Raw genomic sequence first — 17839 nt, 5'->3', positions numbered from 1 at the left:
TGCTTGAACCCCTGAAAAGGAGCCCTTTTGCTCAGTACATGGGAAAATTTTGTTGCAGGTCCCATTTATGAAATATAGTTCAGATTGTGTCTAGAAAGGTAGAGTTACAGTAACTGATCCTAACCACAGAGACACTTGCTTTATTTCAAGCAAAACTGGGCTGTCTTTCTCTGAACCCTTCATAGAGGCCAGAATAATATAGTAAGAGACTGTAGGGCCTTGATTTACAGATGAACATTATGCTACACTCTGCAGACAATGTCCCCTTAGAACCTGTCCTGGCGATGACCATCATGTTACAGCCTTTCTCTACATAGCAACATTTCATATTCCTTTTTGGCCATCCCATTATTTCATGCAGCTAGTTGGCTAGTATATTTGCAAAGAAGATCCCATTTTGTTTGTAAAATATTATTGCAGTTAGAAGATATGTTATTCTTTAGTGTAGATATTTTGTATCTTGCCCTCCAGCTTAGTAAGAAAAACCAAAGTGGTGATGAGGAACAGCTAAGCAGGCTTGTAAGGACAGTAGCCCTCTTGGAAAAAGTGTATTTGATATCTAAGATTTTGACAGTGATAGCTTGGGGGGAAATGCAGAACACTGCAATGGCCTTATTGTTCAAATAGTGTTTTCCTAATAATGTCAAAGCACAACAGCATTTTCTAAAGTTCCTCAGTAGGAGCAAAATTCTACATTTTTTAAAAATACACCTCACCAGCTGAATGAAATGTACAGCTAATACTAGCCCATAAATAAATGATACCTGGAATCCAGTTAATGTTGTAAGTAAGTATAATGAAAAATTGCACTTCCAGATATTAATTTGGGTTGTTGCACATTGAGGTATTTATGCCTTTCATCTGCAGTAATCCCCTCCCTCCTTTACCATAATGAAGCTGCATTACCCCCAATTTTCATATGTTGACCAGGGAAGGAGAGCAAAATGCTGACAAACAGTGTTTGGCTTCATATAGCTGGATGCCCAAAGAAGCAGGCATCCCTCTAAGCCTCCTAATTTGTGCTCCTTGGAAACCCACACTTGGCCTCTCTTGGCCATTAATTGGTCAACCAGTTGCAGGATGGTAAGTGAGCAGGACAGGGGAGGGCCATTTGGTGGAATTTTCCCCACACTAGTTCTAGCTCAAATCTTTCCTAATACATTTTTCATGTGCACTTTTGGCTTGCAAAGTTATGTTGCCATTGAAGACAGTGTACATTTTACTGCTTTAGAACCATCTTAAGACAAATACACGTTAGCATTTTAAAGTGGAGACACCTGTTTTCCTATAGTGTGGCTGCCTCCTGCAGAATGATGGGAAAACTGAGGGACCTGTCTGGCTGAGAATTTCAAAGGTCCCACCCTAAACTACATTTCCCATAATTCTGCAAAAGGCAGCCACATGATAGGAAAGCAGGAGCACCCATTTTAAAATGCTAATGTGATATTGTCCTTAACCTGTGGATCCCGACCCCAAATGGGGTCCCCTTTGCTCAATGTTGGGATCACAAAAAAAATTGACAACAGTAAAGGGTTTCTGAATGCCACTCATTTACATAAATCTGTTAGCAACAACATGCAGTGTTTACAGTGCACTCTGCAAACAGTGCTTCAGCTGTACTCCACAAAAAGGAAAATCAGCCTGTTTAGCAAACCTTGCAAATGATGATCAGTAAATGTTTGATTTTATACATATTTTATATACCTATACTTGGGGTCATGTAAAAAAATTGTAGGCAGAAAGGGGCCATGAGTTGAAAAAGATTAAGAAGCTTTGCTCTAGGATAGGGGTTCTCAAACTTTTTAAGTAGGGGGGCCCGTTCACGGTCCCTCTGACTATTGGAAGGCCGGACTATAGACTAAAAAAAATGAATGAATTCCTATGAAAACTGCACATATCTTATTTGCAAAAAAATGAAAGGACAATACAATATTTTAAATTAACAATTTTAACCAACATAAACTTACCAACTTCTCAGTGGGAAGTGTGGGCCTGCTTCTGGCTGATGCGATAGTAAAGTTAATTAGGATTGTTGTTGTCATTTCAGATTGAGGGCAGCCGTAAGTCTAAAGTTTAGGGTGTGGGTCAGGTGGATGACCTTGGAGGGCCTAGGTTTCAGAACTCCCACTCTAGGATAACATTGGATAGCAAAATCATATGAAAACTAAAACATTATTTTGTTAATCAGTAATTATTACTCTAATTACTAGGAGGATGGCTAAAAGAATTGAGGCAAATTCCAATGTAAATATATATTTTTTCTTCACTTTGTTAATATTATTTTTGACTGCTGGCCATTCTCTGGGGCACAGTATATATTTCTCCAGAGCATCATGTGGCAGATGAGCTATCATAGCTACTTAATATATATTGGTACTGTATACACATGTAGTGACTGTGAGAGCAAAACACAATTTTCTTATTTCTTATTCTTGGAATGGTCTACTGGTCAGTTTTTAAAATGGTATCATACCTTTCAGGCAAAAAAAATATCACCCAACACTCATTGACAGATTTTGTTGTCAGCAGGTTTAATGTTGAATTCATCTGAATAGGAGACAGTAAAGGGCAAGAAATGAAAACAGTAAGCAAGGTATGAGGGAAGAAAACTACAAATATGGGTTAAGATTGGACAGTGCAGTCATAATGCATTTTATTAATTACTCTCAAAGCAGCTGATATTAAAATCTGCCTTAAGGGGGTGGGCTTATAGCTATACAGCTATAAAGCTGTGAAATGTAATAGGAGAGGATTCCCCCCCCTCCAATTCATATCCAAGATGTCTTCTGATTTTGCATATTATGCTGCTTTTCCATGTTTTGGTTATTTCTTGTACATTTTAAAGTTAAAACATGAATATGCAGTTCATGTTTTCATAACTGTAGAGATGTAAAATCCTGGTCTTTTTTCTGTATGGAAAGAAAATTTGTGCGCAGTGGAATATTGATTTCTGTCAGTTGTTAGGAGTAATGTGCATTATCATTTAAATTTGTTACAACTCTGTTATCATGGGAAATCTTCACTTGTTGGTCAGTGGTGAAACTGGAGCACAGTTATAAGTGCAACACAAAAGACTAACTTAAGGACTTTGGTGCTTGATGGAATTGATTGTACTATATTGGCAATACATCAGATGAAACATGTTTGAAATCCAAAATTTGGGGGAAACTTTCACTCTTTCAGTGGCCAAGAGGGGCAGAGAAGGAACACTGTGCATAGTGATGTGATTTAAGTGGACTGCTAGGCACAGAGCAGAAAACATGACAATCACTGGTGTCATCTTAGTCCACAGTTGGTGTCATCTTTGTCCAGTTTACTTGAGTGAAGTGGCTTATTTTTGGAATATGATACACTGTGAATAACTAATAGCTTGCTGGGTAATGAAAAATGGAGGGAAACAGAGTTCACATCATCTATGAATACAATTCAAAATGAGTAATAAGCTCACCAGACAGTGTATCAGAACAAGAACTTTGGCATCTTATAAATGTAATGGAGCTTTCAGCTCACGTGCTATTTGGCTTAAATAAGAATCTTTTTCTGAAAAGGTATGTTTGGGGGGAACAAACTGGATTGAATTGTTTACAGGGCGGAATCTGTTCCTTTCACAATCTATAAATTAGCCATTAAAGTTCAGTACATACAGTACTACTTTGAGATTGGGGGCTAATTTCATTCAGTTATGAGCTATGCCGTCTTGTCAATTATACCTTCTTTGATTTTACCAGGCTTGAGCAAATTTTTCGTTAGTTCGTTAAATTTGTTAAAAATTCGTTACGCAAGTACTTTTGAATTGACATTTGAAACATCTGCTCACTGCCTTACAAATATTACGAATTTGAATCAAAAAAGTACCTTTTTTCGTTTGTTTCTGATGTCTTCGGATATTGCTGTAGCCCCTCTGAGAGGAGAAGCCATGTTGGCATGCCTCTCAGCCAATCAGAGTGGAAGAGAGAGGGAGGGAGAGGCATGGCCATCGATCTGCTAGCATTTTTAAAAAACGTTGCTTTCATAATAGCTTTCAAAATGCAGGAGAACAAGCCTCTGAATTTTGACCATTCTTTTAAGTGGAAATGAAGCAAGTCGCCATTATGAGCCAAAAACTCCATTTCCCAGAAGCCTTAGCAAGCCAATCAAAGTGGAAGGAAGAAGGACAGGGAGGTGTGGCCATCGATCTGCTAACAGTTGCTTCAAAAATCCCCAAAAATCAGTGGATGGGTCAAACATTGTCATAGCATTAACTGTCATAGCATTAATACAAACTCTCAAGCAACCAGAGACGACTCTCAGTTATCCGACATCAGCCAGTAGCCGGTTAAATGAGAGTCAACTGTCATAGCATTAATACAAACTCTCAAGCAACCAGAGACGACTCTCGGTTATCTGACATTGACCGCTCTCCACGGGTGCCAGTTAAATGAGAGTCGACTGTCATAGCATTAATACAAACTCTCAAACAACCAGAGATGACTCTCAGTTATCCGACATCGACCACTCCCCTGGTGCCGGTTAAATGAGAGTTGACTGTCATAGCATTAATACATACTCTCAAGCAACCAGAGACGACTCTCGGTTATCCGACATCGACCACTCCCCTCGGGTGCCGGTTAAATGAGAGTCGACTGTCATAGCATTAATACATACTCTCAAGCAACCAGAGATGACTCTGCGTTATTCAGCATCAACCACTCCCCTCGGGTGCCGGTTAAATGAGAGTCAACTGTCATAGCATTAATACAAACTCTCAAGCAACCAGAGACGACTCTCGGTTATCCGACATTGACCGCTCTCCATGGGTGCCAGTTAAATGAGAGTCGACTGTCATAACATTAATACAAACGCTCAAACAACCAGAGATGACTCTCAGTTATCCGACATCGACCACTCCCCTCGGGTGCCGGTTAAATGAGAGTCGACTGTCATAGCATTAATACATACTCTCAAGCAACCAAAGACAACTCTCGGTTATCCGACATTGACTGCTCTCCATGGGTGCCGGTTAAATGAGAGTCGACTGTCATAGCATTAATACAAACTCTCAAACAACCAGAGATGACTCTCAGGAAATAGCACTTTCAAACCAGGAACTGATTTCCTTATTCAGAGGCTGATAGCCATTTGTCAGGAATGATTTGATGGTGTACTATGATTTCTGTTCCTGGGTGATAAATGTCATTTCCTAATTGGTTCTGTCATAGAAACATGGCAAAATCTATGACACTGCCTGAACTTTGTGCAAGCGACATGGATGGAACATATTATGGTTTGGTCCACCAATTTAACAAAGTTTCAGCCACAAAAACAAAGTTTCTCAAGTAGAACAATGACTTTCACAGTAAAGACAACCCAATGAAACAGGAAATAAGACTTTCAAACCAGGAACAGATTTCTGCAATTATTAAAAAATGGTTTATTATAAAAGCTATGAAAATTCGCCAAAAATCAGTGGATAAGGGGAACGTTCCGAATTTTGGTGAGCTATCAGTGTTAAATGTGTTCTACCACTGTACCAAGTTTGAAGAAGATCGCTCAAAAAATGAGGGTGGGAGAGTCCTGTAAAGCCTCCTCTCGTGCTATTTTTTTTGCTAGTGCGCATGCGCGTCCGCCATTAACGAATTACTTTTGAAACTAACAAATTTTTGTTAAATTTTGAAAAATTTTGAGGGCAAAATTCGGAAATGACATCAGAAACGCTAGCGCTCCCTACTTTTGAAACGAGTTTAGAATCAATTTTTTCATGGATCGCTCAAGCCTAGATTTTACAAAGAGTAATGCCTTGGTAATGTGCACAACATCTAGAATTGAATTTATAGGGTTAAAGAAAATGTTGAGATTTGTGGTCTTGCAACTCTGGTGATACTTAGAGCAAATTCATTGCACTGATAAACGAAATGTTCATTTTACACTTACAGTATATGCAAAAGCTTAGTTTGAACCAGGCCATACATTTTGTGTGTGTGATCAAATTTCTGTTATCTCCCAAAATCCCATTGTGGAGAACGCTTTTAGCTCTTCACTTTTGTGGCTCTTTTACTGCTAGAATGCCTCTGTCCATTTGGATAAGAACTTAAACACTTCCATTAAGGAATAGGAAGAGATTGGTGTATCTGTTTTTAAAATGACTTTGCTGTCTATGCCAGTGCTTATACTTTTCTGTCTATATCACTGTTTGGGGGCCAAACTTGTATAAAAAAATTAATCTAATTTGAGAAATGGGAGATTCACATGCCTTTTGTTTTTTCTTGTTCTGATGTGCCTTCTAATTGTTTCTAACTTATGAAGGCCCTGATACTAAGTTTTCTCAGCTAGATTTGTTCAGAGGGCATTTGCCATTGCCCTGCACTGGGGCTGAAAGTGTGAGAATCAGCCAAAGCCACTTGAGTGAGAATTCAACTTTACCCTTCCAGATTCCTAACCCAACACTTAAGCTGCTACTACATGACCTCATCTTCCTTATATGTTGTACACTCTGTTAACACACTACTATACTGATAATGTAAATATAAGGGGTCTTCAAAACGTTTTATATTTTTGCACTTTTATATTTTTCCCTGGAAATAGTGAGGCCAGGAGTAGTAGTAATTGGTCATGCCTGAGAGAGATATGTGAGTAGTCTGTCTGGCAACCCAGCTGACTTTGCAGTTTAGTTTCAATTTTGGTGGCTGGACTTACAGATCAATGCGTTTTTAACATAGGTAGGAGTCGCTGGTTAGGCAAACTTGTCTACTGTCCCCCCTCCTCCCTGTTTTGCTGTTTATGTAAGGCCAGTAAGGATTTCTGAAGGCAACTACTGATTATCTTGCCTGATTTAACCAGGCAGGCAGGCCGAGTGATAATAGAGTCAACTAGAGTTCAACATTTATAACATTATTTATTCCAGAAGGACTGCAGTCACCTGACAGTGAAAGTCAGCATTTTTCTAGCCTTTCATCGCCATCCTCCCAGTGCCAATGCTGCCAAAACCCTTCCAGATAGACAGAATCCCAGAGGGGAAAATGGAGCTGGGCAAGCATAAAATGGTAAAAAATAGTTTAACCAGTCATAGACTTTGTTAACTAAGGTATATCTGTTCTGGAGATGTACAGAACATTTGTTTTCTAGTAGTGCTAAAAAATTGAGCAAGAGCTACACATTTCTATAGCCATTCACATGACATAATGAAAATGTCTTGCTTTACTTGGATAGGTCTCAGCTGGGGATTTTTGTTTATTTATTTTCCATCCCATTTTTAAAATATTCAACATTCCATTTTTAAAAACTTTCATTATTCTATGTATAATTTTTCTTTCAGTGCTGAGATCAAGAAAATTCAGAATTTGATTTAAAGCATGGCATGTTATACCAGTAAAATGTAATTAAACAATCATAAACAATATTGAAACGGAAATAAAATTAAACGTAATTTTAAAACGCAGCCAGCTAGAAGAGATTACAGTACTCATCCTTTCAACAGCCCTTTCTGTTAGCAGTCAGTCAGTTGCCAAAGACCTGCCTGACTAGAAATGTTTTTGTCTGCAAAAATGTAATCCAATTTCCACAAGCATTGCCAGTGTTCAGCAGGTGGTGGGTTAGAGTTTTTAGGCCTGTTTGCACAACAGAGTTTAGCATTATTATTCCACTTTTAATTGCCAGGGGTCTATCCTATGAAATCCGGCAAGGTGGGGGGGGGGGGTGGAGTTTATGGAGAGGTATGGTGTAGTGCAGTGGTGCAAAACCTGCAGCCCTCTAGTTGTTTGGGTTTCAACTCCTATAAGCCCTAGCCAGCTTGTCCAGTGATCAAGAATTCTGGGAAGTAAAGGGACATAGTTTATGTAGACCTGATGTAGTGGTTTAAGCACTAGATCAGGGTTTGATGCCCTGCTTGGCCATGGAAATCCACTAGGTGACCGTAGTAAGTCACATACTCAGCCCCAGAAGATCATAATGGAGTGATAGTGTTGCTGACTTTAATAAGCATGGGCATTGACTGCATATTGCTTCAAATTTTGTACAATGTCTGTTCTCTGTGTTTTGTTTTTATTTTTATATTTTCACAATCTTGCTTTTATTTACTGAGATAGTATCATCTCAATTATATTCAGGTCTATTGTAATTATAAGTCTCATCAGATAAAGGATCACCAAATCATCTTTACGGGCTCATTTGGAACATCAGGTTCTAGAATCTTTCCAGTTGCCCATGTATAAAGAAGGCAATTTGATGTCACGTCAGATAATGCATAAAAATTACATGACAGCATGGTCCAAATTACAAGCCTTACCACTTTGATAGCATATAGATAGATAGATAGATAGATAGATAGATAGATAGATAGATAGATAGATAGATAGACCGACCCACCTGCTCCTGGTTTCAGGAGGATGTATACCAAAAACACCCTATTCTGTGGAATTATCATTTAGAGTTTGCTGTTTTGCCATGTATTTGAATAATACTCATTTTGTGTTGAATTCCACAGCTGGAACAGAATCTGGGCCATAGTTGTCAAAGGTATCTATTGCTTGGCTGTTGCTTCAGTCAGTCTGACACTAAGGACGAGATGGGGGTTGTATTCCCTGAAGCTGTTCTGGGAAAATGAATCCAATTCTGATCAGCATTGACAGTGTCTCCTTTGGCAAGAGATGGCTTTTCATTGTAATAAGGAGGTGGTATCTATTTATTTATTTGATTGATTGATCAGATTGCACCCCAATCAAGAAATCATTTTTGGGTGTTGCGGAACACTTTCTTGAATAGGGAATCATCCCTCTCTTATTTCACCCTAGCTTTCTGCATGATTATGAGAAAGGTGGGTTTAATAACTATGGCCAACCTCCTTTTCCAGGAAATTAGTAGGTGAATTCTTTCACATAGATATTTCTGTATTTCCCAACAGCTGTGTCATTATAAACCAAAGTAACTCGATAGATCATTTTAAAAAGCTAGTTGATTTGGAGGGGAGGGCATATCTTAATGTATCCATAAATGTTTATGAAAACAATTATTTTCTCATATGGTTCATAGATAGGAATTTTTTTTAAAAAGACTTCCTCTGTTATCTGATGTTCATATAAAGTCCCTGCCTGAATGTTATAGTTGTTTTTCTACTTTTACCTCATCTTTAAGAAAAAAAAATGCCATCAATGTGAAAAAGAAGATCTAATTGTGATAAAATCACAATAAAAAGAAACACAAAATATAGACAGATTAAAATACAATTTAAAATCTACAAATAAAGAGAAACAAAATACAAATTGTGAAAGCTTCCTCTGATTATGCTTGTCTGAATAAAAAGGTTTTTGCCTACCGGCAAAAGGGTACCAATGAATGAACCTATCTAGTGTTCTCTAGCAGGGAGTTCCAGAGCCTGGGGTCACCTGTGAACTGTATTTTTGATGATGAGACTAAATAAAGGACCTCCCTAACAATGTGAAGACCAAAGGAAGAAAGTGGTTTTCAGAGTGCCTGCCGTCAAATTGTATAGATTGTTATAGCTCATAGGTAGCATAACTAAGATTCCTGGATGAAATTCGTTACTTGGGTGTTTTCCAGAGTATAATCAGGTATGTGTATGGGATGGAAATAGCATTGCTTTCTTTAGTGGATAATTTATGCTAAAAACCAGAAATAGAGAGTCCATCTTTGTTCTGTTGGATCACTCAAGGGCATTTGATGCATTATGCTATCCTTCTGGGCCATTTAACTCATATGAGACTTGAGGGCAATGTTCTGCAGTTTATTTCTTTTTGGTTGAACATTTCCAAAAAGTGGTGTTGAGAGACTACTGACCAGCCTGATGGTTATCAGTCGGTATGATTCCTCAAGGGTCAGTACTATTCCCCATGCTTTTAGGCATCTGCCAAAAGTGGTGTGCTCAGGTTTGAGTCCTATTCCAGTTGATGATGAGACCCAATACTCACAGCTTTCTTTAGCACAAAATAGATCACAGCTATAAGCACAAAATAGGCCACAACTCATCTACCTGTTAATCAGTGAGTGGAACCCTTTTACTTATATATCACCAGGGTGACAGATGGGTGAGGATCTACATGAGCAGATGCCACTGCATGGTTCCTATGTACAGTAGGGGGTGCAGAGTTAAGCATGACCATCTCCACATCCACACACACACACACACACACACCATGCCCCTTAAGGGACTCTGTACCATATTACTGGCTGAGGTGATCCTGAAAAATAATATCCTAGATCTGAATCTGATGCCAAATTACTGAAAAGTTGTGATGAGATAGTTATAGAACTTGAACAAGACAACATTACATGAGCCAGATACTTAGAACTCCAATTTCAACAGAGGGTGGATGGATAGGGATGAAGTTCCAAGGAAGGGCTGAGGCTGAAAAAAACCAGGGATCTCAATATTTACTCCCATTTTTTGTGGTTCATAGTTTATCTGCTGATTTGGTTACTGTAATGTGCTTTACGGAGGTTCATATGCCAGACTCTTCTCTGGGCTATGCTATAGAGCAGTGATTCTCATCCTATGAGTCCCCAGATGTTTTGGCCTTCAACTCCCAGAAATCTTAACAGCTGGTAAACTGGCTGGGATTCTGGGAGTTGTAGGCCAAAACACCTGGAGACCCACAAGTTGAGAACCACTGCTATGGAGACTACATATTGCTGGCCCTGAATGGTGCTGCTTTTGACCTACAAGGCCTTAAACAACTTCCAGCCAGGATATCTGAAAGAGTACCTTTCCCTCATATTGTTGGTTAACTAGGACTGCAGTTAAAGAAGATCCGTGCCTGGTGAGCATATGCTAAACCAGATAGACCAGGACTGAGAAACCAACTCAGCAAGTTGAAGACAAGCCACAGAGGTTTATTTAATTTGGCCAAAGAGATGCAGGTATAGCAATTTACTTCAAAGGTACAGGCATAAAAATGCAGAGAAATACAAAGTATTTTATACAGTTCTCACAGTTATTCAGACTTCCCGCCCCCTCCCCTGAGTGGCCAGAAAAGTGTCTGTCTAGGATCCATGCCAGGACTGGGTGGGAGGGAGAATTGGAGTTGGGGATTGGTCAGAGTGAAGGAAGAGACGTCCCCTGGGAGGGCACAATCTAGGGGAAACAAATGGTAAAGACATGTTGATGGGCTTCTGATGAGCTCAAATGTCTAGTACTGTGTCAAACAAAGATAAGAGCTTTAAAAAACAAAGATGCAAGACCCAAGGGACAAAAGTGCTGATTTTGGGTAAACAAAGGTTTGGCTGTCAATAAAGAGGTTTAACACATTCATATACTCTAAGCCTCTGTTTTTATGGGTAGCCATCTCTCAGCTTCAAGTTAACCATATAGCTAGACAAACAGGTTTGGGTTTGTTTAGGCTGACAGGGAAATCACCTATCCCTGCATATACATGAACAATGGGCTTGGTGATTATTTTGGCTTGGGAAAAGGGCCAGAGTTGTTTGCCCACCTTTTCTGCCTAGGAAATCTAGTTGGGAGATGAATGTCTCTGGGCTGGGCTTATCTGGTTCTATTTTGGTAAAGAAGTTTTTTATATATATATATATATATATATATATATATATATATATATAAGTATTCAGAAGGATAAAAGTTATATAGAAAGTCATGATGAATAGATTGTTTTATTGTGTCAGAAGCGACTTGAGAACATACTGCAAGTTGCTTCTGGTGTGAGGAAAGATAGATACGTTGCCTAGGGGATGCCCAGATGTGCTACCATCCTGCTCGGAGGCTTCTCTCATATCTCCGCAGACTAGAGTTGACAGACGGGAACTTACCCTGTCTCCCAGATTCAAACCTGCAACCTTCAGGTCAGCAGTCCAGCTGGCACAAGGGTTAACCCATTGCACCACCTCGGCTCCTTGATAAATAGATATGATGAATAGATACATTTTTAAATGGTTAGATATGATAGACCTTATGGGTTTATAGCTGTTGCTGGTTCGATCTTGATCGTCTGGTGCTTTGAACTTGCACAAATCTGGAAAGGGTCCTCTTCATATTTATTTCTGAGCCCTTGGTGAACTATAAATTGGGGAGGGGGGGTGGCATGGCTCGATAACAATATGAGCATGTCCAGAATTTATAAACCTTAAAGAGATGTCCCAGTGCATGTCCCATCAAGTCTAGATGCTAGACTGGTGAGTAGATCAGAGAGAACTTTTTTGGTAGCAGCACCTATAAGTTATGAACTCCCTATTAGGGAAGGTGAGACTGGCTTTGAATGGCCTTTTAAACAATTTAACTGTGTTTTGCATTTTTTTAAAGTCCTATGATTTTTAAAGTTTTAATCTCCTGTACACTATGGGATGCAAATACAAAGACAGGTTGAGCATCCCTGCAAAATCTGAAACTTTTGGGTTTTGAATACCATCAAAGTACAGGTCAGCTGAGGAAGGCCATATGAACAGTGTTGCTTTATCAAGTTGCCCTTTTCTTTTAGCTCTAGCTTTTTTCCAGGTCAACTGCAGCCTATAAAAAGGAGTCAGCTCACACACTATGTAATTGCTAGCTTTGCATCTCATCCAGTACTGCTGCATTGGCAGCAGCTTGGGTCAACTAAATCCAGATTTCAGTGAAGCCTATCACAGATATCTGAAAGCATCCTGAGAGTTCAACCTGTGGAACTATTTCAAGCTTATTTGTTGTAATGACCTTCTGTAGGTTCTACACAGTTTGAAGGTTATGTCTCTCTTTCCAATTTAGGAATAGTAACTTTGTATCTGAGGCGTTAGGAGTAATTTTAATGCAGGGTAGAATTCATTTCTTGCATTTAACAAATAATATTTTCTTCCTGGATTATTTCAATTCTATGTTTTAGATAATCAGATTTTATAGCTAGATGATTAGTGTTCAGGAAAATGCAATCAATCAAAAGCAGACTCTAAATTAATCTTGATGTTGTTAATTATTAAGATCATCTTCTCATTCCTTGCCACATAGTACTAGGGGCAAGGCACTTCACCCTAATGCGGTAGTGGCAGAAAATGCTGCTTGTGTTATAATATTTATTCTGGGGATCATCTCCACCCTCAGTTATATGTGCCTCTTATTTTTATATTTCCTATGTAGACCCTGTAGAATTCATTCATGTCAAAGATTCCTCTAATATTCATTTAAACTGCAGCATCTGCTTAATAGAATTCATACTTCACTTTCAGGCATCACATCTGGAAAAACATATTTTATCAGAGATCATAATTCTAAGTCTTTGTCTGAGCTGGATTTCCAAAAATTGTAATCATCTACCCTTATTTTTTATTGTAATAGTGGATTTGCTGGTTTGATGTTTATGCCAATTGGACAAGGTAGTGGAGAGTACCACTACCACTCCCTTTCTGGATCTCCAGAAAATTATTAGTTTGCAAATTTTAAAACAAGAAAAAAAACTCTAGACATGTACACATGACTCTTAAGGAGGCTATTTTTCTATTTTATTTTGAGATTGAGAAGAACACTAGATAGGATTAGGGTAGGAGAAATCATATGGCATGAGACAGAAGAAACAGAAGACCTATGAAAGGAGGTGTGTGCGTCTAAGGAGAAGCAAAATGTCTAGAAAAATGGGTGAACGAAAAAAGATAAATGAAAGGGCAGTGGAGGGTGGGGCAGTGGAGAGAGATGGTGAAGATTACATCCTCAATCCCATCAATGTTACCTGCATTTTAAAATTTGCTATTGTGAAAATTATCTCCTAAATTCCAGAAGTCCTGTAATTGTTTTAAGTTTTGGGAAGAAGGATGTTTGCAAAGCGGAGGACACTATTCTCCTCTTCCTTCCTCCATTTTTTTTGCCTTGAGGCCTCCGCCCCAAATCTGCTGCAAACCCTATTGATTTAAACTGAGCCTTTTACTCACAGTTGAATCAGATTTGCATTTTCTTCCTCATCTTTTGCCCTGCCATCTGTCAATATACATTTCTGTGCCTTCAATTAAGAACAAAAGGAAGAGAAGCGTGGCCCAGGCACTAGCCAGGGGACCAACAGTGGGTGGTTTCTCCCTCGCAGAAGAGTTCTGCCGTAACTGCCAGCAGCTCCAATGTGGATTTCTGCCAGAGGGAGTGCTGGCTATTTTAGGTCCATTCGTAGAATGCTGAGGGAGTGATCCATCATTCGTGCCTGTCATTTCAGCTGTGAATGTAGAAATATTTTTGCCTGCTAACCCCCAGAGCCAGAGAGATACTTGGAAACTAAATAATTGTATGTAAATTGGTGGAATACTATTATTTGTGATTGTTTCTGTAATCAGTAACAGCCAGCTAAGTTTTTTCAGGAAGATTCCAGAGTTTGCTTGCATTTCTATCCTTATCAAAGCAGTAGTTTTATGCCACTGCACCACTATTTTTGTAGCAGTTTCTGCCTTTAAAAAAGAAAGAAATATTGCCTATTTGGAAGACACCACTGTGTACCCAAAGCTAGCTCATTAATAATTTCTAGGGAAATGTATTTCTATTTAAATATATAAAAATAAGTTTATGTGGCTTATTTTGCTATGAAATACCCAAGATTTCAGTGAAATGTTTTGAATTTGACTAAGAAATGTTAGTTGAATAAGGATTTCGTTTTTTTTAAAACCTCCTGTGCAAAATAAATTATTAGATAATATTTAAGACACTGCCTTTCTTTAAAGAAGAGAGAGAGAAGAAACGGATATGCCTTTTAGAACACCATCTCTTTTCAAGAATGGAGGCGATTTTTTAAAGAGGAAAAGGTGATTTTGAACATACATGCCTTGTTACTATTTAAATTATGCAGATTCTTGATGCTGTGAAAATTTGTGCTTGATGACGCCAAGGCAGCTGCACGTTGTTAGCATTGTAGGCTGTCAGATGGTCATGTGGGATTCTTGCAGCATGCAACATTCAATAGGATTGAAAAAGGGCTTTTGATGCAAGGCATAGCTTCTGAATTTATTTGTGCCTTTTAGCTACTTATTATTACAGCAAATCCAGCTAACTTTAAATTTTAAAATGCTGCCTCATTTTTCTTCTGGTTGGTTTCATTTTGGCTTCACTAGAAGATGCATCTGGTACATCCACGATTGAGGAGTTTATTAATGCTACTGTCGTTCAGTTCACTTTCTGTTCTTTTAGACTTCTAGCTAGCACACAGATGACATGATCACATATTTATTCAGGCACCACCATGCATGGTTTCTTCCTCTGCTTTCTCTGCATTATTCCCTCTGTTATGTTGCACTGTCATGTTCTCCCTTGCCATTGAGCCTTGTCTTTGTCTCTTTCCTTCTTCTCTTGTTTGCTGTTATATTTTCCCCATGTTTGGTTACTGCAATATTATTTGATTAACTGGCTGTGATGATGATGAACCTACACACTGGAGGAGCAGCTACTACAGTGGTGATGAAGGGATGTAATAATGGTCGCTATCCTCGGAATTCTCTCTACAGTGACTGCATTATAGAAGAAAAGGCAGTGGTCCTGCAGAAAAAAGACAATGAAGGATTTGGGTTTGTGCTCAGAGGAGCTAAAGGTACGTGGATTTTCTGTGTCTGTACAATTGCCTGAGTGCCTATGTGAAACATGGCATGCATTTCTGAAAAGAAACAGGTATTAATTCCTTATGCATTTGGTTGCTAGACAACCGTGTTCTCTCTGCTCTGTAGGACTGACATGAAATGTAGTGGTTTCTGATGCTGCAGTTTTGAGAGATGCATGTGTGTTTGTTTCTATATCTGTATCTTTTAAGTTTGTGTGTATGCAAGATATGCAGAATAATTCTGTGGGGGAAGTTGCCTAGATCTTTCCTATGTCTTACTGTTCACTATATCCAAACTGCAATCAGTGTTATATTCAGTGTATCCAAACCAAACTACAGAGGGAGGGGGAGGGAGATAACACAATTGCTTTATTTCAAAGATTAATCATATTAAGATGAATTAGCCAAGTGAAAAGGTGTTTTGACATCTTGTGTGAAATTGGGCTGTGGTTTGTTCAGGATAAATGTGCTGCAATTTTAGTATGAAAAATCGGATGATTTTATATATCCGGAAGCTGCATGTATGTTGAATGGCCTTTTGGTATATGATCTGCTTTGAGAGCTACCTGTTTCATGTGTTGAAATATGCTAATCATAATGCTAGTCTTCTCCAACATTTTTAAGGGTAAAACGGCATCATTTTATTGCCCTTTATTCAACTCATTTTGCATTTTTAAGTGGTGGTATGTCCCAGTGCCTCAACTAACACCCCCCAGTTGCTGGATGGGCTCTCCCTCATGTTGCCTGGCTCTTAGGAAAGCTAGCCTATATGTGCTCTATGTAGGATCCTCCACACCCTTCCTCTGGGGATACCATTTTTATCACTCCTCACTAGAATGATGAGCCCGTACTGGGCTTCCCTTGCTATGTAACAGCTTTGGATTAACCCTCCTGGCTGAGTGCACATTTTGGTGGGGTCTTCTGGAAACCCAGTGACTTCATCACCGTGTCGATCAGCTGGCGCTGAGCTACCTATGCAGCAACCCGGGGGTCCCCTTACTATGCATGCTAAATTCACATGGACCTGAGCCTGCCAGCTGAAATATTCAGGTCCCTTTTGAAACAGGCTCATATCATGCTTCTTGTATAATTTATTACATTGGTGGATTGATCCCAGTGTGGTAAACTATCTGATGATATATCTGTAAGGTGAACAAATGTCTAATCATACAGTATACGGTGGTGAACCTTATCGACAGACAGTTGTAGTGTTATACAATGTGGTGCTTGCTACTTACAGCAGGTAGAGAGGCTTCAAAATTTGAAATACATTATTTATAATTTCATCTATGTTGAATTTACAGATACTATTTTCATATTGTGTTCCATCAAATAAATTGCTTTTAGTTTCTGTATATATTTATGTGTCAGTTGAAAGGCCATCGATTCATTTGCTGACAAAAATCAAGATTGTAATACATTTGCAAGGATAAGGGAGGAGATCTAGATGATAGACTATTTGTGGACACCCATAAATAATTCATTATTCACATGATTAAGCCTTATATTTTAGTGATTTCTTTTCGTTTATTAAAACGATGTCATGTATTATTCCAAAGCTGATACACCTATTGAAGAATTCACCCCAACTCCAGCCTTTCCTGCTCTGCAGTACCTGGAATCAGTGGATGAAGGCGGGGTAGCATGGCAAGCTGGCCTGAGGACAGGAGACTTTTTGATCGAGGTAGGAGAATTTGGAGTGTGGCCAGTGTTTTTCTGTTGTGGAAAATACCATATCATCAGTTTGCAAAACTTTTGCTGACAATCTGGTCTCTCTCACTAGGAGTAGTGAGGCTGATTCAGCGGTTTGGTACAACCTCTGTATAGTCTCTTGATTCCATTATTGCAGTCTTTTATTTTCTACTTTGCTTCCTTAACAGAAATGGTCTAAAAAATTCAATGAAAAAAGTTGTCAGATTTACTTTTTGTATATTTGCATAGATTTATGGCTGAAGATAACTAAATGGATATTGTGTTTTTTTTTATTTACTTTAAGTTATATTTTAATTATTAGCTTGATCCATCAAATATGTAGCACCCCTGGTAATCTTGTGGTATCTTCCATTCCATAGATACAGAAATTCAATTTCTATGGTAACGGGGACTTTTGTTATATCCTAGGCCTGCAGGCTAGGTAGCTAATATCCATTGATTTCATTTGCTAATGTCCAAGATCAGGTTTAAAGTCGTCAAGGTGTTGTTGGACTCTATCATTAGTCAAGATTACCTGATTGGAGTTGTAATACAGCAACCATTGGAGAATACAATTTCACAACCATTGCCTGAGATTATTGGGCATTTAAAGTCAGCTAATGGTGAAAAGTGTTTCATGTGATGATTAAGTATCAGAGATATTTGTGACAAAATGTGTA

The 17839-nt window shown here is 38.7% G+C and overlaps 1 protein-coding gene across 14 annotated transcripts in view; it reads left to right on the top strand.

Moving 5' to 3' along the window:
* Positions 1-17839, top strand: part of shank2 (SH3 and multiple ankyrin repeat domains 2) — a 405147-nt gene that overhangs the window by 235390 nt on the left and 151918 nt on the right. For 7 of the 14 annotated variants that reach the window (XM_062967836.1, XM_062967830.1, XM_062967835.1 and 4 more), the window contains 3 exons: positions 14602-14682; positions 15379-15461; positions 17027-17151. In XM_062967836.1, coding sequence (XP_062823906.1) covers positions 14602-14682; positions 15379-15461; positions 17027-17151 — 289 coding nt within the window. Of the gene's footprint in view, positions 1-14601; positions 14683-14773; positions 15001-15378; positions 15462-17026; positions 17152-17839 lie in introns of those variants that run through there. The other 7 variants (XM_062967832.1, XM_008117382.3, XM_008117380.3 and 4 more) reach the window with 2 other exon arrangements.

This window comes from Anolis carolinensis, chromosome 1, assembly GCF_035594765.1.
Source record: "Anolis carolinensis isolate JA03-04 chromosome 1, rAnoCar3.1.pri, whole genome shotgun sequence".
Taxonomy (NCBI): Eukaryota; Metazoa; Chordata; class Lepidosauria; order Squamata; family Dactyloidae; genus Anolis; species Anolis carolinensis.
Note: the sequence above shows the minus strand (reverse complement) of the source record. Positions and strands in the feature narration are given on the sequence as shown.